Below are 25093 nucleotides of genomic sequence, written 5' to 3' on the forward strand. Positions count from 1 at the left end.
TGTGTGAGGGATCTGCTAAGAGCCTGCTGATAAGGATAAACAAGAAGGAAACCAGATTTTCAGCAAAACAAGCTCTACCAACAAATTTACCATAGAATCATCGAATGCTTTGGGTTGGAAGGGACCTTTAGAGGCCATCCAGCCCAACCCCCCTGCAGTGAGCAGGGACAGCTTTAACCAGATCAGGTTGCTCAGAGCCCCGTCCAACCTGACCTGGAATGTTTCTAGGGATGGGGCCTCCACTACCTCTCTGGGCAACATGTTCCAGTGCTTCACCACCTGCATTGTAAAAAATTTCTTCCTTATATCCAGTCTAAATCTATTTTTCTTTAGTTTAGTTTTTTACTGAGTTCCAGCATCTATGGACTGATATCCTTTAAGAAGACTCAATTCTAAGCTCCCATTCTTTCATTAGGAGAGACACTGAGATCGTGAAGCAACTGGTTTTCAGTGGGATATTAACTTAGACATGGGAACCAAAGACACTTAACTTGGAAAGGTCCCTAGGGCAGTGAGTTCTGACTAGTTTTTTTCCATCTGTGGACTCTCAGCAGCGATGCAGCTCCTGTACAGTGAATTTAAGCTGACTAGAATTGCGTTTCTTGGTTTCCTTCCACAAGTGACAGGTTGACAGCTACTGCTCTTGGAAGAAGATGGCCTTCAAATCCTCAGGTCACCATCTGGTGTACAAATAATTTCTTTCATGTCATACCTGATTTAGAGCTGTAGGAAATAGAGCTAAGAGACCAGTGAAGCCATCTCCCCCATTGTCCATCACGTGCCGCTGTGTCATGCCCTATTTCCAACATGCCACATCTCAACAGGCAATTTGAGAGCTGTGGTTGTCCTTCCAAGCTTTATAAATGTGCTAAATGAGGAGGATACCTGGAGAAGAAATGTGCCATTGACTGTTAGACATTACAGGAGGGAATAACGTGTCATAAATCAAAGAGACAACACTATCACAACAGTATCTTGTAGCCAAGAATATGAACTATAAGAATCCTTATAATGACACCTATTTGTTGAGTCAAGAATTTAATCTGTAAGCCGTTCAGTGAGGCTTTACATCTCTCCTCTGGTCCTGCATTCGAAATGATCACTTAAAAAAAAATTTGAAAAAAATATTTTCTTTTTCTTTGGGAGAGTTATCCTCACTGTTAGCCATGCTTCTTCCATTTTTTTAAAAACTCCAGAAAATCTTAAGCTGTGAAACACTTGCATTTTTGAAAGAATTTTTAATTCTTCAAAGTAGTTTTTGGTGTGCTCATTTTTCTTTAACCATGCTTAGAACAGAAACATCCTTCCCACTGCAATATATTCCCTTGCTTGTCACAAAACTAAGCAGGATAGAAAAACAAAAGTAGGAAACACAGCGTATGTCTGGAAATCAGGGAGTGTAAATATACCAGCAGAGAGCCACCTAGTTCCCACTCTCAGTGGAAGAGCAAGTGAACGAAAGCACATTAGAATCATAGAATCATAGAGTTGTTTAGGTTGGAAAAGATCTTTAAGATCATCAAGTCCAACTGTTAATCTGGCACTGCCAAGTCCACCACTAAACCACGTCCCTAAGTCCCACGTCTACACGTCTTTTAAATATCTCCAGGGATGGGGACTCAACCACTTCCCTGGGCAGCCTGTTCCAATGCTTGACAACCCTTTCACTGAAGAAATTTTTCATAATATCCAATCTAACCACACCCCCCCCCCACCCCGTGCAACTTGAGGCCGTTTCTCTTGTCCTATTGCTTGTTACCTGGGAGAAGAGACTGACACCCACTTCGCTACAACCTCCTTTCAAACAGTTGTAGAGAGCAATAAGGTCTCCCCTCAGCCTCCTCTTCTCCAGGCTAAACACCCCCAGTTCCCTCAGTTGCTCCTCATAAGGCCTGTGCTCCAGACCCTTCACCGGCTTCATTGCCCTTCTCTGGACACGCTCCAGCACCTCAATGTCTTTCTTGCAGCGAGGGGCCCAAAACTGAACACAGTATTTGAGGTGTGGCCTCACCAGTGCCGAGTACGGGGGACGATCACTCCCGTAGGCCTGCTGGCCATACTACTTCTGATACAAGCCAGGATGCTGTTGGCTGCCTTGGCCACCTAGGCACACTGCCGGATCATATTCAGCCGGCTGTCGACCAACACCCCCAGGTCCTTTTCCACCAGGCAGCTTTCCAGCCACTCTTCCCCAAGCCTGTTGCATGGCGTTGTTGTGACCCACGTGCAGGACCCAACACTCAACCTCGTTGAACCACATACAATTGGCCTCAGCCCATTGATCCAGCCTGTCCAGATCCTCTGCAGAGCCTTCCTACCCTAAGCAGATCAATGCTCCTGCCCAACTTGGTGTCGTCTGCAAACTGAGGGTGCACTCGATCCCCTCGTCCGGATCACTGATAAAGATATTAAACAGAACTGGCCCCAGTACTGAGCCCTGGGGAACACCACTTGTGACCGGCCACCAATTTAACCCCATTCACCACAACTCTCTGGGCTCGGCCATCCAGCCAGTTTTTTACCCAGTGAAGAGTATGCCCATCCAAGCCATGAGCAGCCAGTTTCTCCAGGAGAATGCTGTGGGAAACGGTGTCAAAGGCTTTACTAAAGTCTATATAGACAACATGCACAGACTTTCCTTCATCCACTAAGCTGGTCACCTTGTCATAGGAGTTCAGGTTAGTCAAGCAGGACCTGCCTTTCATAAACCCATGCTGACTGGGCCTGATCACCTATTTGTCCTGTATGTGCCATGTGAAGGCACTCAAGATGATCTGCTCCATAACCTTCCCCAGCACCAAGTTCAGACTGACAGGCCTGTAGTTCTCTGGATTCTCCTTCCAGCCCTTCTTGTAGATGGGCGTCACATTTGCTAACTTCCAGTCAACTGGGACCTCCCTGCTTTGCCAGGACTGCTGATAAAGGATTGAAAGTGGCTTGGTGAGCATCTTTGCCAGCTCCCTCAGTACCTGTGGGTGGATCTCATCGGGCTACACAGACTTGTGTGTGTCTAAGTGGTGTAGCAGGCCACTAACCATTTCCCTTTGGAATATGGGGGCTTCATTCTGCTGCCCATCCCTGTCGTCCAGCTCAGGGGGCTGGGTACCCAGAGGACAACTGATCTTACTATTAAAGACTGAGGCAAAGGAGGCATTAAGTACCTCAGCCTTTTTCTCATCCTTTGTCACTATGCTTCCCCCCGCATCTAATAAAGGATGGAGATTCTCCTTAGCCCTCCTTTTGTTGCTAATGCATTTACAGAAATATTTTTATTAGAAGTCTTAGCAGATTGTATTCCTCCACATGGTGTTTCTTCTCCTGCTCCCATTGCATCTTCTTCAGGCTTTAATTCTTCCAACTCTGCTCTTTTGCAGGATTTCATCACCACGCTTTCTAAGTTATGTCTTCTCATTGTAAGGGGTGATGCTTCCTTTGCAAACAAAACACCAAATTCTTCCATGAAGAAGGATTTGATTTTGATATTTTTTCCTTCAATTAAAAAAATGGTTGCTTCAGGCTCCACAACCTCAGGTAGCTTGAATGAGCTAACTAATCTGCTGGTTTTAAATTAATAAGCCAGCTCTAAATACATGCAGTTATCAGACTTTTTTCTTTTAAATGGGCTGTTTATCTATCTCTCTTGGAGGGCCCGACAATGAGAAAGTGAGAATGCCCCAGGCAAGGTTGGCACTAAATCCTCTACAGGTCAGAAGATACATCCCTCCGGTTTTCAAGCTCTTTGTGGTTCAAGTTACCTGTTACCACAGTAGCATCAGTGCTACGCACCCTTGGAAGCCTTACCACTAGACTTGTAGTGCTAAGCAAGCTCTAGCTGTCCACCAGTGATTCTGCAAACGGTTAGGTCTGAGCAGGTGAATTCATCTTTGACCAGTAATGTCATTATTAGCTCTTCTACTCTGTCCTATGGATGGAAATGGAGGCAGCTACCATCAGACCTTACTCTGAGTAATTATTCAAGTAGAACTCATTAGCATTAGTAGGAAACCATGCTGTAAACGTTTGTTATCCCAGAGTTTCATTGAACAGGCAGAGTCCATTTCCAGCTGGGCTGTTTGGGGACAGCCATGAGCATGAGTCTGGAGCCTTTCTGGGACTCGCTCTTCTCAACCTGAAGACAGATGCTGTGAGCACTGCTGGTTGTCATCCACAGCAGGGAGGGCAAGAACTACACAGAGACACTCTCCCTCCTTTCTTCCTAGTACAGTGCTTAGTCCAAATGAATAAAGCAAGACAAGACTCAGTTTGGATCAGAGAGAGATCACCAACCGTCCAGGTGGGGTGTTAATCCAGCCCTGCATTCACTTTTTGGCAATAGACTTCACAATACCCTTACAGCCTTAAACACCATGAGGTGCAAGTACAGATAATCTCCAAATGCTTTACTTGCATCATAAAACAAGGCACTGGTCTTATTCCCATTCTGCAGTTGGACCCAGAGGCATGGTGGACTTGAGCCAAGAGGGGTCTGGTTCTCTGGAACGTCCTGCCACTGCCTCCCAAACAGGCAGCCCATTTGGCCTCTGCTAGCACTGGGCAAACCTTTAGTTCTTTGTTTTTGATGCCTTATTCAAATCCCACCGCAGTCCCTCCACATGCCAGTTTGGTGTGAGAACAGGCCCATTGGGGTTGGAGAGAGTTCCCTGCAAGCGGGCAGAAGGGCCATGTAAAAATCAAATCCACATGACTGTATTTACAGGCAACCAAAGAGAGGGCTGCTCTTCCAAGAAAAACTTTTCCATGTAAAAGAATTCTTAATCTCCCCTTTGACTGTCATTGTTGAAATGATGGCTTTGCAGGCTTGAAATTTAAGACCCTATCGGCGTCTTTTCTGTTAGCTGTGATTTATGAATGGTTTCGCTGTTGATTATCCTCCAAGATTACAGCACAGCAGCCCTGACAGACAAGCAGAAGAAATTTCACAGGATAACGGGCAGGTCCTTCGCCAGGGCAGCAAGGCAGGGAGATGTGTTTTGACTCAAGTATGTAACAATATCAGCAAATGCTGACTGGACTCCACAGGTAATCGAATAGTCTGCATGTAGCACCCTACTCAAAGGCAAGCAGAGTCAGCAGAAATCTTTATGATGATTTCTCTGTGCTTCAGATCCTTTGCTCATTCTGTAATACAGCATTCGGTTATTTTTTTTGCCTGGATTGTGGCATAAACTCTACAAACTGCAGTCAAATGTGAGAAGGCAACATTTGCATATAACCCTGTGTGTGTTCTTCAAAGATCATCCTTTAGTGCAGTTGCAAAGTCTACTGTCTTATCTGGGAGATGCACTGTCTTCATGTCAAGCCCAGAATATCCAAAGGAAATTTGCTTCCTTTGATTTATTGCCAAGAGCAGGCACTCCTGACCCCAGAAAAGGAGATTTTGTGGCTTTTGTTCCCATTTCCTGCTAGACAGTTTGTTCCAAGTCACTGCTAGGAGGGACTGTTTATCTGGTGAGGGTAGCAGGGCCAGGGCAGGTGCAGCTGTGACTTGAGGGAGCTGCATAGCATTCCGGTTGATCCCACCGGTGCTAATAGGAGACCAGAACAAGCTACAAGCCCTTGTAGCGACTTGGAAAAGCCATACCTGAGGATGCTGCAATGAGACCAGGTATCTCCTGAGAGAAGGTCTCAGAAGCAAATGCCTACGTTAGTTTGTTTCCTTCTGGGCTGTGGCCTTCACTGTACCAGGCAGCCAGGACTCAGAGTCCAGGTCGAAAAAATTTCTGATGTGGGGGCTGCCTAAAAATAAATGAACAGACCTCTCAGGAGGTGATTTTATCTCTTGATAAATGGCCTCTGCTTTTCAGGCAGAAAGGTTCCTTTGATTTGAATTCTGCCGTGCTGCCCTGCAAAATGAATCATGAGTGGCATGTGGTTTCCAGGTCCAGCACTACGGATGTGCTTCCTGCTCTTGCATTGTCATCTCAACCTGTGCAGTGAGCAGCGGTATGCCACCCTCGTGCTTTGGATCATTTTGGGCTGAGGTGAACAACTCCACGACGTGCCAGGCAAGGGTGATCTGGGCCTGACGTGCCTGGATCCTGCTCTGTGGTCATATTCCCCTCCGTGACGCTGCTGCTTCGGTGCCTTTCAACACTATTGTCAGGAACACACTGCAGAGAGGAAAGGCTGCACCTCTTTGGAGGGAACCAAAGAGCACAGTTACATCCAACTGTGGCCCAAGCCATTCTTACTGGGACTAGTTATGCTGTGGGTGTTCTGAAGGATCAGGTTCGACAGTGAACCAGAATGGACATTCCTAGCATTCTTCCCATTTTGCCACCCAGCCTGCTTCAGAAAAAGTCCTGATGTAGGTGTTTGTATCCTGTCTCTTTCTTCCCTCACCGTATTTGTCTTTCAAGCCTGGCAGCAGTGGAAGGAAACTTAGCACGTGATGCTGACATTCTGCCATGTCTGTGGGACGGCAGATTCCTAAAGTACTCAAATCTAGCTAAGAGGGTAGCTAGGAAAACAGGAGCCAGAGGACTCATCAAAGCATGGAGAGGCTTGAATCCCAGGGGATTCAAGGAGGGATACTGGCTTTTATCCAGAAGCAGGGCTGCTCACACCAGGAAGGTTGTCTGGGTTCCTGCCCACGCAGTCCTTCTCTCACGACTTCTCACCTGTGCTGCATCAGTTTGTGCTGGTGATCCCACTGTTCATGATATATCTTACTAGTGGGAAATTCATGGCCATAAAGGGCTGCTGGATGTTGTAGCACAGTTGTGCTGGATACAGGAGCCCGGCCAGAACCTGGGCATAAGGAAGGAGGGCAGAGAAAAGGGGGGGGTTGTAGAGAGGCTGCAAGGGGATCCCAGGAATACCATCAGTGAGAGGAGTGCCAGACATGAGTCCCATGGTACTTGGCAAGGCAGCCAGCAGCAAAGAGGAACAAACATCCAAGCATGTGAACAAAATCCCAGGACTTCGCTGAGGCATCTGTGAAGACTACACAGCCCTCAGCAGATTTTGCTTTGTAAAGCCTCACCTGGAAAATTCAGACAACTGAATGCAGCCCAGTGAGCCAGGGCGACGATCACATTGCATCCCTGCGGCTCTGCTCATTACTTAAGAGCTGTCCATGCCACGTGCGGTATCACCAGCCTGGCACACAGCAGGTCTCTGGTCCTGAGCAGCACGGAGCCCCTGCAGGTCCCAGCAAAACCAAGGGTTTCTTCACATGCGCTTCTTCACCTGTTTCAGGACTGGGCCTGGGGGTTGCATTTTATAACAAAATAGACCAATTTAAAAAAAAAAACCAACATTGGAGAAACTCTGAGAAATGTGTGCTCCATAAAGCTCTCTTTAGTCAATGTTGTCAGAAAGATTCAGCCTAAGAGTGAATCTTAACAGATACAGTCCTGCTGTATTTTTCCTTAGTGTTCTGCTACTTGACTCCCCACTCCTTATTTATTGCTGTTTTACACTCTAATTCCCAGCTAGGCAGGGTTATTCCTTCAGAGTTAGTGCTGGTAGTGGAGGCCACTGTCCCACAGCCAATGCCTTCACACACTGCTGCCCTTGTACCACTGTGTTTGCACCTGTTTCACTACACTCAGCTGCTCCAGAAAACTTCCCTCCAGACTTTTCCTTCCTCCGTGTCCCACCATACACACAAGGGCCCAGTTTCCCTGTTCCCAAGCCAAGACACAGGAATGTACCAGTCCCTAGTGATTCCTTCCAGCAAATTAAGAGTTGCTGAACTAAGGAGGGTTTCAGTAGAGTAACATGGCCTCAACTGAAAATCCCCCACTTGTTTTTCTCCTTTGGTAGGGCACTGTGCAATATTTATGTCCTGTTTCAACAGGTCTAATTCTACTACTCTGTATATACATCTGTGTCTACACACTGTATCCTTCACTGAGTTTCCATTCAGGCAAATTTTCACTGGCCAAGAGCCGGATGCTGTGGCTCCAGGAGGACTTCTGACCAAAGAACACGTCACTTCCATCATAGCCGTCAGGACAGGAGCATTTCTTACCACCTGCCCACCCTGTGCTTTACACAAGAGAGCTCCATCTCGGGTGAGCGACCCACTACTGACTTTAAACAGAATACTAATAAAAACAACAATAATAACAACAATATCATGATAGTATGTGCACACACATGCCCTGCAGAACGCAGCTGCAATTTAGCCAGTCATAAGTTAAGTCAATATCCCTACAAATGCTTGGGGATGCTCAACAGTGTCTAGCATTTCAACTGTTTAATGCTCAGCAAACCCTAAACCACAAACACCAACTTCTGTGCTGAAATTTACCTTTAAAAATACACATTATTTAGCTCCAGGAAAAACTGGATTGTAGTTTCTCAAAACAATAATCAGAAAAAACAGTCTCCCCCACAACTGCCCCTCAAGCTAAAATATACCTCTCTAAGAGTGAAGGATAGTGCACTCACCCCTGTCCAACGTCCCTTTGTCCGGCTCCTTTTTTCTCCTTGGAGGAAGGCAGCTCTGAAGACACTCCTTCCCCATGCACATACGGTCTTGCCAGTTCAGGAGAGGGGCAGGGGAACAGGGCTGCAGGGGAACCGCTGGGCTGAATGCCTGTAGTTCACAGTGTTAACTGGCCGGAGAATCCTATTACGTGATAGGTAGCTAGCCAGGGCCTAATTTATGGAAATTTTGACCTTCAGTCCCCTCTGGCATTTTCAGATCAGCCCTAGCCTGTGTGAGACATTAGAGCCCTTACAGTAAGGGGCTCTAAATCAGCCTGTGCGGCTGCTGGAGCCAGTGAGCGGGTCAGAGGTAAGAATTCACTGAGGTTCGTGTGTGGGCTGCTCGGTGCCTGTTTGACATTTATAAATCGGTGACATTCCTCTGCACAGCTCAGCGCATACAGATTGCTTCAGTCACTCTGAGGAGGGCCCCTCATTTCAGTCAAGGGTGGATTTGGGCATCCTTAGCCTTTCCCTTTGACTTGAGCAAGAATAAGCCTAAGCAAATCCAGCTTTATTAGCTGGCGAGTTCACCTACCACAGTACAGTGTGACCCGCTCCCTCAGGAGGATGGAGTATGGGCCCTTTTAGGGTCAAATCCAACCTCCGATGACTTTGTGCCATCTTGAGGGCTTCCATCTTGAGGGCTTGGGTGTGAAAGCCTTCATCCCTTGGTGCAATACCAGAGCTCTCACATTTTCATCAGCTGCCATAACAAATATTGCATTTGTCGGTTTTGTAGCACAAACAGCCGTGGTCCCATTCTGCTGCGTGCTGGGCCAACAGCTCGGACCAAGAGCAGCCGGTTGGATTCCAGCAGTTTCCCATGGAAACAAACCTATTTGCTGTGAATAAAGCTCCGCCGGGCTGAGCCGTATGAGTGGGCCTGCCCCAAATTTCTCACAGTCTGGACTCTATGTAGAGAGAAAACATGATGAGAAAAACATAACCAGGGCTGTGGACAAAGTAACGTTAGCGTCAGCCAGTTATTGTGCAATAAATGTCCATATCGGCTTCAGCAAGCCTGACCTGCTTAACCGCTGCTTGCTTCTCCAAAACCTGGGGGTTGACATGGACTCTCCGTTCCCCTCGGTGCCGGCAGTGACTGCGGCACACGCCGCTCCTCCCGGCTAGCGGCTGTGCTGGGATTTGGGATGCCCTCCCATTGCGTTTATGGTGGCCCCAAACACATAACGGCCGGGATGGGGAGGCCAGCTCCTCGGTGGTTGTGGCCCAGCAGCTGTGGAGCCAAAGAGGGAGAGGTTTGTGTTTCAGGCAATGCTAAGCCGGAGGCTTAAGGGCTGCCATGAGGGCACGGCCACCAGGTCGGGGGCTATGGCGGGCTTGTACAGCCCGGTAGCCAACGCTGCCATAGTCACCCGCTGCCTCGGCGAAGCCACCGCAGCCACCTCAGAGTGAAGAGGGACGATGGCTCTTGAGCTCTTCCCTCATGCCCTCGCACCTTGACGCCGAGGGGAAAAGCTGCTTTGGGGAGTGAGGGGGTGAAAGAGGGACGAAAATCGGAACGGAGGGAAAACTCAGAAGTGAGGGGAAAAAAACCAGAAGGGAGGGAAATCACCGGAGGGAAACCGCGGCGCGGGGATGGCGGGTGGGTGGCTGGGGAGGCCCCTCTCCCGCAGGCCGGGGGTACCCCCTGTGCGGGGGTTGCCTCAGGTCCCCTCGGGGGGCCACGCCCGGGGGGGGGGCGCGGGGGGAGAGGGCGGGCGGCGCCAAACGCGCTCCCCGCCTGGGAAGTGCCTGAAAATGTGCGGCCGGGGCAGAGCTGGGGGGCCGGGGGAAGGGGAGGGCGCTCCCCGGCTCCCCTCCCACCCTCTCCGGATAAATGGGCCGCCGGGAGGCGGCGGGCGGGCGGACGGCGGCAGCCTGTGGAGGAGCGCGGCCCGCCCGGCCCCGGCCCCCGCCGCGCCCAGCGCTCCCTGTCGGCGGGGCCGCCCCGGGCTCCGCCGTACGCAGCCGGCCGCATCTCCCGCGGGGCTGGGGCGGGGGCGTCCGGACTTTCTTCCCTTCCCCGGGGGCCGCCTGACGGGCGGGGGCGGGCGGGCAGGGCACGGGGGCCGGGTGGAGGGAGGGCGGCCGGGGTAGCCCGGTCGGGCTGATGCCGGCTCTCCCCGCCGCAGCAGGCTCAGCCCGGGCTCCGGCAGGCTGGTGGCGGCCATCGGGACTCAGGGGGGGCCCTCCGGGCTCCTTTCCCCTTCCCTCCCTCCGCGGCGGGCGGCGCTGGGGGATTTTCTCCCGCTGCGGCCCCCTCGCTGCCCCCCAGACATGGTAGGTCACCTACAGCTGCAAGGGATGGACGAGAGCCTGAAGGAGAAGAGCCGGGAAGGCTTGCTGGACAGCCCGGACTCGGGGCTGCCCCCCAGCCCCAGCCCCCCTTTCTACTCCCTCTCGCCCGGTGAGGGCCGAGCTGGGGGCAGCGGCGGTGCGGACCCCCCGGCCCCGGGGCACCGGCGAGAGGCCAAGGACGGCAAAGTGGTAAGAGCCAAAACTGGGTGCTGGGCTCTGTCCTCTCCGGGCCCCGGGCGGGAGAAAGGCTGGCCGAGCCCCGGAGAGGGGGGCAGCGAGGAAAGGGCCTGTGCCCGCTGACTGGGGCACCCCATGGCACCCCGGCTGCGTCCCCCCTCGGTGCCCGTCCGCCGGCACCGGTGGGCAGGGGCTCCTCCGGGCTGCTTGTGCCCCGTCGCGGCCGCAGCCCGGCGTTGGCATCGCTGCTGGCGTGCCCGGGCAGGGGCTTGGCCCAGTGCCGGCCGGGGGTTTCGTGATAACGCTCGCAAAAGTGTTGGCACTTTGGCTGGGTAGACTCTAATCGCGGGGGCGAAACCCAGCTCTGAAAGAGGCTCCCCTGCCTGCCTTAAGAACAGAGAAGTGTCTTTGCTTCTCAGTGACACTGTCCTGCCTGGTAGATGCAGGTTGGAGCTGCAGCCGTCTGGACCGAGGCAGAGGAGCCCGGCTCCCAGCCATCCTTACGCTCCCGTATCCCACGTTCGTTTTGTCCGGAGTGTGGAGCCACGTTTGCTGGAGCCCTGGCTGAAAGCAAGCTAAAACCGCCCATTAACTCGGGGCAGGGTACGCATGCCTGTCCAGGGAGTTGGTGTGGAGACGTGGTCTGGGGAAGGTTGCGTGCTGCTGGCCTTTGCTGGTGTGGGGTTTTGTGGCATGAGCCTGCGTGAAGGGTTTGCGCGCTGCATGGCCGAGCGGGGCAGGGTTAGTGGTTTGTAAGCGCAGACAGCTGGCAGTAGCACTGTAGGTTTCGGTTAGCCTGACGCAGTGCCAGTGAAGCGGCTGACTGTGGAGTAGGATTTGGGTAGATTTATTATGACTATTATTCTGCTCTATTTTTGTTTATTCCTATCCCTTAGCTATAAAAACTGGTTTTAAAACACTAAATTGAGAGCATAAGCAATGGTGGTGGGGGTTTTTAAAGGATGATGAAAGTTCTTCCCCAGGGATCTTTCAAAAAAATTTTTTAACGTATATAAAAGACATTTGTAGGTATATTCAACACAGTTAACTGGCTTCTATACGGAATAAAAACTGCAGCACAAATCTTTCCATGGGAAAAATTTATCTACCTATGGATTAGTGACAATTCAGACTTCTTCCCGGTAGAGACATTTTGCAATGACTTCTCACACCCTCATTTACTTTCTAAAGTTCTAAGGCTATTTTAGCATATTATTGAAGACTGCCTTTTACTCCTGAACATGCCAAAACCTTCCCTCTGAACAATGACTCCTTCTCACCAGACTACGGTGGGTAGGCTGTGAGGTGTTAATTATGAAAATCAAATCTCAAACCCGCTAACGCTGCGGTTCCAAATGTGGAGCCTTACCTGCGGATGCCTGGGCGTGTGTGCCATCTTGATGGGACTGTTTATATACAAAGAGTTACTCGCACGCCTCTGATTTGGCAGGATCAGGCTGTTGCTATGTATTTGTAAAATAAAATGTGGGAGGAAGATGAATGAAGGCATGTTGGACAAGAAAACAGCTGGGGTGGAGGTGTCTGCAAAGCTCTGTAATGGGGATATGACAGCCTCCATTCCAGTGATAGGACAGTTGGCCACCACTCCTCCCAAGAAAGCCCTTAGATATTGAAGATGAAAGAGCATGGGAAAAACCTATTTCAGCTCTTGGGCTGTTAGGACTGAGAGTTTTAGTGCTTGACTCCTATGGAAAAAAAGTTATTCTTGTGAACTGTGTAAGGCAAAATTAAGTTTTCCAGTTATTTTTTTTATTCTGATCATAAATGAACATTGTACTCATTTCAGAGGAAATCACGCTGTAGTTGTTTCCAAATTTTATATCGCATTGCAACAGCATGGGTAGCCCTGGGCTCCTGCTGTTAAGACTACGGGTTTCATACATTGTGTGTATTTCCATGCCCTTAGTAGGTACAGAAGGTTGCAGAGATCCTCACGCTGAAGCCAATTTGACTGTATTATTTGGAGTGGTGCAGGACTGTGCTTTTTAACTCTTGACTGTTTGGTACACTGCAAAATAATGAAGTAAACAGGAACTTTCGCTCTATTTGACTGTACAGAGAGTTTAACTTCTCATTTCCACCCTGCAAATACTGTACTTGCAGCTGTTATTAAGAAAACAGGAAAAATATGGAAAGCATCGCTTGCTTCATACTTCTAAATTTCAGTGTCTAATTAGCTTTAATCTTGCCGTTTAACGAGGACTTGCAGATCTCTGAGAATTACGCAATCCATGAATGTGCTTCTGTTTACTACTCTGCTGTTCATCAGAGCATGCAGAATTGGCAAATCAATATTGCAGCTCTTTGCACACCAAGGCATGCTTTTTTTTAATAGCCTATTATATTAGTGTTTATTTTGCTTATAAACGTGACAGAGCCAGGAATGCAGCCTGCACTCTTTGTGTTGTAATACTATAAAACCATATATAAGCTCAGTCACTAATGGCCAAAATTCTAGTATGTACGGTTACAATAAATTGCTGTCAGGTGAAGAAAACAACATTCCAGAACTGTGGGAAGTATTTCATACTATTCCTTGCTCCAGACCTATCAAAACCACCAGTCTGAACCCAGTTGCGTTCTTTTGCAGTCAGCTATTTTGCTCCAACTTCACAAATATGTTGAAGAATTTTTCTGCTCTAGGACAGCTCTTCTCATACACACTGAAATGAGATTGCATGCCCTTATCGAAGACTTCCTTGTGTGTAAAATCCATGCTCTCCCTGCTTTGTGTTATTAACTGTGACTGAAAAAGTAAACTCTCTTCTCTTTAATAATCACGACTTTGTTTCAAAGACAATGCACCATTTATTCACATTTAACCAGCCAATTTGGCTACAGCTTTGGGATCCAAGAAAATATGAAAGGCAGTTTAGGGCCAGAGTCATAAATACCACAAGTTCAACACCATTTAGGGGCTTTTTTTTTTTTTTTTTTTTGCATTTTACTTGCAGTACAGGAGAAATTTACTTTTATTCCTCCAAATAAAGTCCATGTAGGGAATTTGTCAATTGTTTTGTGCTTAAGTGCAAATATTCTAATGAAAATAGAAGGTGACTTTTACCTAGTTCTGCCTTTTAAATCTGAAATGTGATTAAATTGATTCTTAGGACTTGGGTTACTCAATTCCCTAGAATTTGTGTGTAATGCTGGGCCAAAAGGAACATAAATACAGTGAAATAAATCTCTTAATAATATGCACAAAGAAGCAGTTGCTGGAAGGATATGGAATGAAATGACAGCAAGGTGGCCAGATCTGCGTGGAGTTTTCCCTGTTGTTGTTGCCCTGGGATATAGTTTTAGGCTAGACGAACTGCTTTTGGGCTCTGCTGAAATAAGTGCTTTGCATTCGATAGCCTAACTCCTAATGGATATCAGGGGAGATCAGGATCACATTCATCTGCAGAACTATCAGTTGTGCCTTCTTGAAGCAGGAGACTTCCCTGTCCTTTCCCAACACTGTTGCCACTGCAAGGAGTTCTGCCACTGCAACAAGTTCCTTTTCATTTGAAAGACTTAAGTATTTGTGCATTCAACCTGCCTCACTGAGCCCTGGCTTCTCTAGGACTGTATCCCAGTGGATCAGCTGTCAGATGAATGCCCCCACGTAGGGAATTTCTACTTACATTCAGAAGCTGCATTGGACAGCAGCGCGGTGCCAGAGTCAGTCTCGTGTGGTGGGAGGAGATTCCAGCTTCATCTCAAGTGCAGAGGAGGAGGAGGATACCTTGTCCCGTGGCACAGCCTTCACAGGCATAGTCCCAACAACGGGGTCCAGGTCAGCATGTGTGCCAACCCTGATGGATTTATGGCTGATACTAAAAAAAAAAACAACCCCAAACCCAAAACACCTCTTCCTGACATGCTGCATTTTGAAGAGCCCTTGGGCTGCAGAGCCAGCATCTCATCCTATGCTGAAAGCGCTCCAGGAAGGGGGACTGTCTCGTGGGGACTGGGTGGGGAACATGGCCATCAAAGGGTTTCCAGGCAAAATGCAACTTCCAGACCTGCCACCACCTACAGAGAAGGCACATGTGAGAGAAAGGCCCAGCACCCCCAACCTGGGCCAGCTTGCAGCCTGCACACGAAGCAGGTGACATGACTCTCCAAGCTCACGTGGGTCCCGGCAGCTCTGGGGAAAGCCCCAGGCTTGTGCGGGGAGCGAGGCACCCACCTGGCACAGCAGCAGGGCTTGCCTCAGGCATTGGCATTGCAGCCTGGCATCCTGACCCACTTGGGAACCGCTCCCACGGGGCGGAATCCTGCAGGAATTCCCCCGGCAGGGGTTGGCGGTGGTTTCAGTTTAATGGCTGCGTCTGCTGCCTGGCAAAGGCTCACCCCACCTGCCTGTCCCCTGTCCCTCAGCCCCGTCCGGTTCTGAACACGCACCCGCTCCTCTTCCTCCTTGGTTCCACGCCGGCGGTGAAGGAGGGGAGATGGCTCTGGGCCTCACCTAATCTGCAAACCGTGACAGCCATCCCTTCTGGGCAGACCAGGGAAACAGCCGTAGTGGTCTCATCTTCTGCTCTGAAAAACGTGGCTGTATCTAGCGTGGTGTGTTCTAGCTGTTTAATTTCCATTGCATCCCTGCGTAATGCTGTGGACAGTGAGCAAAGCGCCGCAGATTTCCCACTTGAAATAGAAGAGGGAGATAGGCAGGAAGGATGTAATTCTTTGAAATAATAAAGCCCTGCTTTCTACCTGAGGTCTGCATTTACTGTTATCACCTCCAAATAAAATCTCATCCGGCTCTAGTATAAATTACTCATAATGTGCAATGCGTGAAGATACTGGGAAAATAAATGGTCTGTTAAACAAATATTGCTTATCAGCTAGAGCGGAGAATGTAGATGCGTGTCAAATAACTCGGCCAGATCTTTCATTATAGCTGTAAATAACAGCTGAGTAAAGTGACATTTTCATGGACCTGACGTGTTACCATAGTGGGAAAATGTGCTGAGAGATTTGCTTATGCCCTAGCTAAGTTAGGAGCAAGGAATTTGGGAAGCTGTATCCTGTTTGTAGCCCTGATGCTTGAAAAACCGTTTCCCCTTACAGTCCCTAGAGATCTAATGCCACATCTTAGTGCCTTCCACATAATGACCGTAGCAAAAGGAGTCGGTCAGTTCTGGTCCTTTCTGCTCTCTGGGGAAAAGGTTTTGGGGGAGTTTATTTATTTCGAGTCATGTTAATTTCCTTTCCTTTTTGTTGCTTTGCTGCCTGGAATTTGGAAGCTACAGGAACAGTCAGTGTATTGCAGGCCAGTTTCATGGCACTTTTTTCCTCCTCTTTGTTTACTATTTGATAAGTCTGCCTCCGTCCTTGTAAGTCATCCCAAATGGAAATGTATCTTAACAGAGCCCACTGACTCTAAATAATTATTAGGGGTAAAAATAGCATTATTCTGCTCACTATATTATTTTTGCTGTTGTTCGGAACTCTGCCGTCTAAATACCTGCAGGAACCAGTCCTTGAGATGGTACTCGTGGCAGGTACAAAGCAATGACATGGAGCTGAAGGATGTGTATCTGTCCTAAAGCAAGAGCCCCTATAATACTTATGCCACCATAAAGGAAGTGCTGTTGATTAGCTGGAAATTGAATTCTGTTCAGCAACCCATTTTATCTGTGTTTATCTGTGTGCTACTTGAAAAAGGCAGAATTTAGCTGCCCAGGCCGTTACATGCCTGAAAGGCATCGGAGTTAAGACAGGGGGGAAAAATGCAGCCAAACAAGAAATCACTTCAACTTTTTAATAATACTGTAACCCTTTGCTGGTTAAAACAAATTATGTACCAGAAAGGAAATAAAAATGATAGCACATTTACCATTTAATTTTCACCTTGGCTCTGTTTTGAGGGCATAACGTGTACGTGTGGGTCTCACTTTTTTATCTCTCTGGTATCTTCCCTTTCACCTCCTCAACCTTCCTGGACTACCAGACTCCTCCTTTCATAAAGATTACAGGGTTGTAGGGGCTTTTGCAGAGCTGCATCTGATAAGCAGCAGCACAGCTCCAATTACTGGGGACAAATTAATCAGGTCCCCGCTGTAGCCCTCCAGCACAGCAACCCTCGGGTTTGTTCTTTGGATAGACAGACCTCAGCTGTGGATCACTTGTGGACAGCCTGGTCTGGTGACATGTGGGTTTCTCCTCTTCACCATCACTGACCCACAGCAGTGCGCAAAAAGCTCTGCTCCTGCCAGCCCGTATGTGGTGCAGGGCTGTAAAGAAGCTCACCTTATTTGTGACGTGTCTGGAGATCACTGAGTGATTGCTAGAAATGAGCCAAGGATCATAATTTTCTCAAGGGAGCTCAGCAGTCCACTGTTCCTCTTCGTTCAACCATTCCTGTGCAGAAGGAAAAAGAATTGAGTCAGTATTTTTTTTGACAGGCAGAACAATTTTGTTTTGTTTTTACCTTAAAACAGATTGGAAGGAGCTGGTGTCAAACTCTTGCCAAAAAGCCAGCTTTTGACATGTGCCAAGCATATAATATTTCATCCCCAAAGACAAATCTTTTGGAAGGCTCATATCCCCTGTTCCTTGCTTCCCAACTCCAGGTGAGATGCAAGAGCAGATATTTTAGAACATCACTGGAGGTGAAACAAAATGTCATCTGAAGTGCCTTTCAGTTGCTGCTATATAAAACCTGTGCTTACTGTTTAGTGACCCTTCCACTCCATGCAAGCAATTCAGTTGCTTGTTTGGTGAGCAGACTGCAGGGTCTTACAGGTGATCTCTATTTTTAGACCGTGCTTTGTAAGTTAGTTATGTCTTCCATGTGCAGACTTCCAGGTGACCTCAAGGTTTCTGACCTGCAGCAGCTCACGGTTCTCGTGGTGGATCAGTGTGAATCTCTAATGGTCTCTGACGGGTGGTAGGTTGCTGGCTTTGGCTTGCCAATGTCTGCAGTTGTTCCAGCTTTCTAAATTAATCAAGTCAAGCCTGCAGGTCTGAAGTTGATGCTTATTTACAGCATATGAAACGCATTATGAAATTATGAAATATTTGTCACCCTTCCCTGCCCAGAGCAAGATAAACTATAACCCGCAATGGAAGTAGTCTCATCACCATTCCCTCCAGAACTAACCTGGAGAAGACTTAATCCTGCTCTTACCAAATTCAGTGGCAACTTTTTGACTCTGATTAATTGCAGTCATGCATGACGGAGCCTCCGTTTCTCCATGCACACTGGTATTGTTTCTGCAGCATGTTCTTGTTTCCTGTTCCCTGCTGTGGGACTTGTGATTTCAACAGACGGCGTGTTTGCCTCTGTGCCCACGCTCTGACTGAGCGGCACCCCCGGCACACAGCGGGCCGTGAAGCCTGTTCCCGTACAAATGCTGGGGGCCAGATGCCCCAGCAGCGGTCCTGCTAAGCCACAGGAAGGACCTCGCCTCCTGCATCCTCGTCTCTAGGGATGTTTAGAGCACACTTAGTGTCAGCACATGTTAGCAAGAAGTGTGAAGCTTTGTTTGCCTGGAAGCACTGAAATGGCTTCTTCAAAACTGCACTTTACAGATGCCCTTTGCGGAACTGTTAAGAGATCTGGATTTCTCCTGTGTTAATCTAGCAAAGAAGCTCATGGTTACCATCCATCCGAATTTGTTATTTGCTAGTCTGGATCTGAAAAAACAGCTTAATTCACAACTGTTCCATTTTACTCCATCTTCGCTTCTCCGTGGCCAGTAGAAGTAAAGAAGATACTCCCATAGGCTAAACTCACAGTAAGACAACATTGGGGTGCCTGTGCGGCTCTGACCAGTGCCTCCCAACCTTTTTTCTGGTTTTGGCAGCATGGCCTGAAAACATCTGCTCTTTAGAAGGCGGGACAGAAGAGCCTTCCCAATTCTGTTCTGCCTTTCCAGTTTTTGGGGGATTGGTACCAGTGTGTGACACCATCTTTGGTGGCTGTGACTTATTTTACCTGTTAGGGGAAACAGCAAACCACCAAGTTGCTGGTTACACTCAGAGAACTATTGCCCCTCCCCAGCCAAGGTGAGCATTGCAAAGGCTCCCCAAAGGCAGTGCATGGAAGAGAGTGGGGTGCGCAGAGCACTCCAGATGCACTTTCTCAGGCTGTCGGATCACACAAAGGACGGTGGGGTTGGGCATGGACGTGGGTGGATGCCCTCTGAAAAAAAATCTGGGTGGTGCTGGAATAGGCAGCAGTAGTTCAAGGGCCAGGGACCTTCCCTTCAGGGTCTGTTGCAAACCTGCACCCTGGTCAGCAACGGTATCTTCAGGATGGGATATAAAGGCCCAAACCACTTATAAGACAGCATTGCTTTGTGCTGAGAGTCTGAAACTGCTTAGGTTCATGGTAAAAATAGGACATTCAAATGTTTTCCAGTAAGAGGTATTCATACCTTTAGGTCTGCTCTTCGTGTTACAGGACAAGGTCCTTTCTGCCCTGTGCAAATTCAGCGTTTCATCTGGGAAGCTGGAAACACCTTTTGCTGAGCTTTTCAAAGGAAGGAGGAGAGATGATAATTTTCTCACCTCATCTGCAAGCAGAGACTAGTTTGGGGCCTTTTGGACAAGACCTGTCCTTAAGTGGGCACAGTGTAAAAAGAGGGCAGGTTCTCAGCTGGAGTTTTGCCAATGTCAGGTATGGCCACAGGAGTGTAAAGAGAAAGAGAACAATCTCCTGAAGGAGGGACGCGTATCCCCGGCCTTTCTTCCTTCACCAGTTAAAGCAATGTGCATTTCTTCGCAGGCTAACCCCCAGAAGGCCAGCTTGCCTGCTGTTCGCAGAGCCCATGAATGCATGTGCACATGGTGTTTGACTCCTGTACTCAAATGAACCTCTCCTCATGTGCAAGATGTCTTTAGAAAGAGCTCTGGCCTTGTGCAGACTGTTAAAAGCTGGAGATCTGCACCTAAGACTTGTCTGATCTAAACAATTCACATTTCAGAAGCAAAGAGCTTTATTTATGACCAGAAAGGCTGCCCTTGCCCTCCCCTGTCAAGAGTGTTGAAAGCAATCCAGGAATGAACTTTGTCTTTTGGCCAGTGTTTGGTAGTAAGGGTGAACGTTCCTCCCCCCCCGCCCCGCAAATACTGTCCTTTTCTGACAATGGAACAGAATTACTCAATCAAAAAGAGGGGTTGGCCATTTTACTTCACAGAGTAAAATGAAGAAGAGAAACCAGTTTAACACAGTAGTAAAGTGCAGGGATATTTCAGTATGGAAAGAGTAAACGGCTTTGTGGCTTTGGGACACGGAATCAAAGGGCTTGGCGAATTCAGACAAAGCAATGACATTTTTTGCCTTAGCCTAAGGTGGAAAGCCCAAGCCACCAGAGAAAACCCAAGCCACCAGAGAAAACCAGACCTCAGGTAGCGTGAGCTGATGCTGTTGAGTGGACTCAGCAGAGCTTTGCCAGTTAACACCAGCTGAGGGATGACCTGGTGAGCGTTTGGGGACCTCCATGGCATATAGGGCAGGGCACAAGCTGCAGTACCTACCCAGCACTGCCGGTGGGAACCGGGTCACAGCTCCAGTGTTCCGTCCTGTACCACCCAGCCAGAAGATGCTGGGGAAGGTGGAAAGGAGTGGCATGGGAAGAGCAAGCCAATACTAGAGCCGTATCCTCAGCTACGGTCCATGGATTCTGTGAGTCCTGAGATGATCTTACTGACCAGGGACTGATGAAGTACGGCTGTGATTCCAGCACATACGGGCTCTGCGTGGTGGAAAGTGGAAAAACTCCATGAGCTTTCCAACCATCCAGAGACCTTTCAACCCTGCGCAGAGGCTGCCAGCCATCTCCTTTAAAGAGATACTGTGTCCCTGCGTGTCTTAAATCACTGCCGACAGAAAAGCAGTGGCAGGGACCAAACCCCACAATGCCATTTTTCCAGGAGGGCAGTATTAAGCTTAGTTAGCTGCTGAGCTTGGTCCAGACACTGGGCACAGGATCCCTGTATGTGGGAACTGATGTTTAAGGGTGCTTCAGTATAGAGAAGTGGGATTACTCATTTTTGTGGTGAGCAGAGGAGCCTAGGCTGGACTGTGACTATTTGTGAGAGTAAGTAACTTCAGGGTGTAATTAGTGGTGTCATGAATTGGAGCAGCTCCATTCACTAAAAAGACCTGGCTTGAAATTGGTTTCCTGCATTGCAGAGGCCACAAGGTGCCCCAGTGTCTCACCCCACGCTCAGTTGTACATGGTTGACTGGAACGTCGCTTGGAGCATGACAGCCATTTTTGGCATGGAGATAGCAATAGCAAGTCTACCACTTCCCCGGCTGGATCATTGCAAGTGATACATTATTTTCAGCATATATATATTTATATGCATAGATATAAATACATATATACACATCTCACTTAAATAGATCTACATCCTTTAAGTCAACAGACTTAGACGCTATGTCTGTGGAACAGCAGACTTAGAGCACTTCTCCACTCTGGTGCACTTTGAGTCTTTGTAAAACTTGTTAATTCATAACAGTGAAGGCAACATCAGGGCTAAAGAAAACCCCCAAACAATTGCAATTCCTACAAGAAACAAGAAAGGGAGAGGAAAGGAAGGGCTAAATTTCGGTGAACAGATAGTGCAGCATGGAGTGCCAGAGATCTGGGCAGAGTCACTTACCTGGGTAATGTGCTGGAAGGCGGGGAGGGTGGTCGTATCGGTGGGTGGAGGGCAGCCCGCTGTGTCGCATCAGCCCTGGGAGCTGGAAGTCAGCCTGTAAATTGATACAGCCACAAGTGGCAGATCAGAAAGTCAGGGCATCTTAAATGCAAGGCCTGTACAAGGCTTGTCTGTGCGAGGATGGCGCTTAATGGTCCCATTCTCTGCCAACCACCTTAAGGCTGTTTTTTGGCAACTTGACAATGGTCGTTCCCTTTGAGGATGGAGAAGAGTGCCTTCCTCGGTGTGATGAATGCACCGCTAACCTGGGGCCCTGCTACAAACCTGGAAAAGACAGGGACTGCGAGGGGGAGCTGAATGATGTTGAGAGTGCAAGCCAGGTGAGCTTAGCTTGCATGAAACAAAGTTGGTCCTGATGCTGCCACAGTCACCTGTTGTCATTGCCAAAGAGCCTGTCACCTGCAGTGTCTCACATGGGACTCTGAGGAGACGGAGTTCAGCAAGGTTGGAGGCACTGGTGTCTCCTGCCAGTGCTGAACGTGCTGCTACTGGCCGCTCAGCTGCCAGCCACAGCACATTATGAACCGTGCCAACCTCATCTGTTGTGTCCCAACACTTGCTGTGCTCTTCTTCCCTGCAGATGCCTTACCTGCTCCTGAACCCGTCCATGCCAGAGATGAGGCCTCGAATGTACCCTGTGTTTTTTGGAGAAAGCATTGAGGTCAGCCCTGAGCCTGTGCAGGAAATCAGGTACAGATGGAACTGGGTGGGTAGATGAAGGTTTCTGTCTTTTTCCTGGTGCTTTTCCTTCTGCAAAAAATTAAAATGTGTTTACAAGTGGGAGTCATGGTTATTTTGATGGGAAGGGAGGGACAGGTGGGAGACTAATGCCTGAGTTAAAAAGACATTGACAGCAGCAGAGGCAGAGGGGAGGAGGCAAGAACTGGAGGGACGTTGTAAGAGAAGAGGGCTTTCCTTCCAAGGCCAGCTCAAATCCAAGGCTATGAGAGAAAACCATTACCATCTGTAGGCTTGATGGCCTCCACTAAGTAACCTGATGGTCTTCATCCTGTTCCCTACTGACTTGTATCCTCAGAAGCAGCAACTCCCTTATAATTGGCACCTGTTTTTGTTAGCCCTTGCGGCAGAGGAACCAACATTAGACCAGCCCACAAAGACAGAATGAGCTCCTCCTCATGAGGAGATGGTCCCTCGAGCCAGTGGTGGAGATGTTCTGACCTCCTGTGGGGCTGGCGCTGCAGCCAATGGATAAATGTTGGTCTCTGCTCTTCTTTCGCTCTTCTGCTGGTGTGGAATGCACTCTGCAAACAGCACGGAGCAGTTACACACAGCTTGGGGCAGGGACGGTGGGAGGACTGTAAACCCAATTCGCACCCCCCTCAACCTATGCAAACGTCTCTCTGGAAATGTACCCCAGTAAATCTCTGCTTGCTGAGGAACTGCCAGCGGGCATGTTTTTATGGTGATTACATCGGAGTCTTGTTTTATATGTGCTGAATGACTTGCTTACACCCTAGCTGTGCAAAATACATTACAGCAGCTCAGATTACATGCAGTGCACAATCAGTCAACCCCCCTCTGGGTGGAGGTAATGACAAGCACACACCCAGCTTTTAATCTTTTTTACGTGGAGCTGCACATTCCTTGGCTGCTGATTGCCAGAGGAGCACTTGGGGAGCGGGGAAAACAAGTGAAAGTCCTGCTGCTCCCCATGGCCAGGGATTCTAGGAAAAGCCCTTTCCGTGGCCTGGTGGCCGTACATCCCTTCTGGAGGCCTGCAGAAAATGGGCGGGGCAGTGACCTCCCATGTTTTGGGGGTTCTTCATCTGATGGCTCTTAACATGGCCACTTCCTTTGAGACCGATGGCTTGGATATTGGACAGCTGTAGCCCACAGCATCTCTTCTGCTCCACCTGCTATTTGACCATTGCTTGGATTTTCTGTAAGCCTGACAAAGCAACCTCACCCCTTATCTCCCAGCACCCTGATTTTGGTTAGCTTGGGTGTCTCTGTGCTCTGATGGCAGGACAATTTAAAGAAAAAAAGACAAACACACAGCCTTGACAGTTCAAGTGTCTGTTACACCATGCTTCTGCCATCTATGAAACCTTATTTATGGCATTATTTTCCTGCCAAGCCAGAGTTTGCATGGACAGCAGGGCCTGTGAAAGCAGCAGCAGGCATGCTGCATTGGGAAGTAGGTTCCCCCTGACCCCAGCGTGACATCCCATGCCCAAGGCCCACCAAGAGCATCTGTTCAGCCTGGTCACTGGCGCAGTGACACCCCCAAAGCCTAGCACTAGCAGTAGGGAGTGTGGTGAGACCTACCGTGAGTCAATGATCAGTGGACCTTTATTCCACAGGAGCCCACAGCATTTCAAGTTGATGCTGCATGGATGTGCTTGTTAAAAATGCTTGGGAGGAGGCTGGATCAAGAATTTTCCTGGGAGTTCAAGCTTTTCCTGCACAGTCCATGGATGAATGTCCATTCCTCAGCCTCTGACCTACCCCAGCTGAGGGATTTCACCACCTCTTGATGTCCTTTGGTAACAGGGTGTTTGCCTCCAGTGTAGCTCTCAGGATTGAGCTGAAGCCCCCATGGGGCTACTGGAGGAAACCAGAGGAAGAAGCAGGTTGCTTGGAGACTGTGCAACAAGGTCCCTTTCTGCCCTGACATGACCAGGCAGGCTTGGTCCTCTGTGGACATGCACTGCAGAAATGCTGAGATGGCTTCACAGCAAGGTGGGATTCCGTCAAGATGCACCAGCAGGACGGAGTCCTCTTGGCCCTGCACTTTGGGTTGTTGTAGGGTTTGCATCTGTCCCAGTGCTGTAAGAGATCATAAAAGTTCCCCATAAAAGGGTTAGAGAAGAGTCCTGCCTGTCTTCTCTCCTTTGCTGCCTGGGCTGTGTTTGCTTCTCTCCTTTGGCCATGTTTCTGATACCTTGCTGTCCTCTGTAGGTGCAATTCTGAGGTGAAGTATGACTCTGAGAAGCATTACCGGGATGACATCTTCTACAGCCCTATCCCCACCATCACCACCTACAGTGAGACAGTCATTGCTGCTCCCAATTGCACCTGGCGGAACTACAAGTCCCAGCTGATCTTTGAGCCCCGCCAGAAGCCACTGAGGTTTCAGAGCACGACCATCATTTTTCCTAAGCGTGCCAAGAACATTTACCGGACCACCCTCAACTACAGCTTGGGTTGTGCCAAGCGTTGGTTTGCTTCCAGCGTGCAGCTGGAACTCTGCGAGGAAACCAGCCCGTGCGTCATCTACAGCGAGACCCTCTGATCCGCCCTGCCGCTGGCAACCTTGTGACCTCAAGGAGGCTGTGGCCTTTGCTGGGTCTCTGGCTGGGCCTTCATTGATGGCGACTGAGTATTAAGGGCTGGAGAACACGCCGTCTTGGGTGAGGCTGAACTGGCTGGGAGGAGGCTTGCAGGGCGCAGGATGGTTTTGATCAGTAAAAGGCTGGCTTGTATTTTGCGACGTTCCTGAC

The 25093-nt window shown here is 49.0% G+C and overlaps 1 protein-coding gene across 2 annotated transcripts; it reads left to right on the forward strand.

Annotated features, from left to right (window-relative positions):
- Positions 1–10611: 10611 nt before the first annotated feature.
- Positions 10612–24885, forward strand: RFLNA (refilin A). Of its 2 annotated transcripts, none has more exons than XM_075719183.1 (3): positions 10612–10953; positions 22210–22319; positions 24552–24885. In XM_075719183.1, exons 1-3 carry the CDS (start codon positions 10744–10746, stop codon positions 24883–24885), a joined length of 654 nt encoding a protein of 217 aa, XP_075575298.1. In that variant the 5' UTR covers positions 10612–10743. The 2 variants fall into 2 exon arrangements, with proteins under 2 accessions (XP_075575298.1, XP_075575297.1); XM_075719182.1 differs by having other exon boundaries at positions 10744–10935.
- Positions 24886–25093: the final 208 nt, after the last annotated feature.

Source organism: Pelecanus crispus, chromosome 11, assembly GCF_030463565.1.
Source record: "Pelecanus crispus isolate bPelCri1 chromosome 11, bPelCri1.pri, whole genome shotgun sequence".
Classification (NCBI taxonomy): Eukaryota; Metazoa; Chordata; class Aves; order Pelecaniformes; family Pelecanidae; genus Pelecanus; species Pelecanus crispus.

Excerpts from the sequence above, each read along its gene's own strand:
- RFLNA (XM_075719183.1), top strand. The coding sequence starts at position 10,744 with ATGGTAGGTCACCTACAGCTGCAAGGGATGGACGAGAGCCTGAAGGAG. Across the intron at positions 10,954-22,209 it reads AGGCCAAGGACGGCAAAGTG|ATGCCTTACCTGCTCCTGAA; the intron begins GTAAGAGCCAAA and ends TCTTCCCTGCAG. Across the intron at positions 22,320-24,551 it reads GAGCCTGTGCAGGAAATCAG|GTGCAATTCTGAGGTGAAGT; the intron begins GTACAGATGGAA and ends TGTCCTCTGTAG.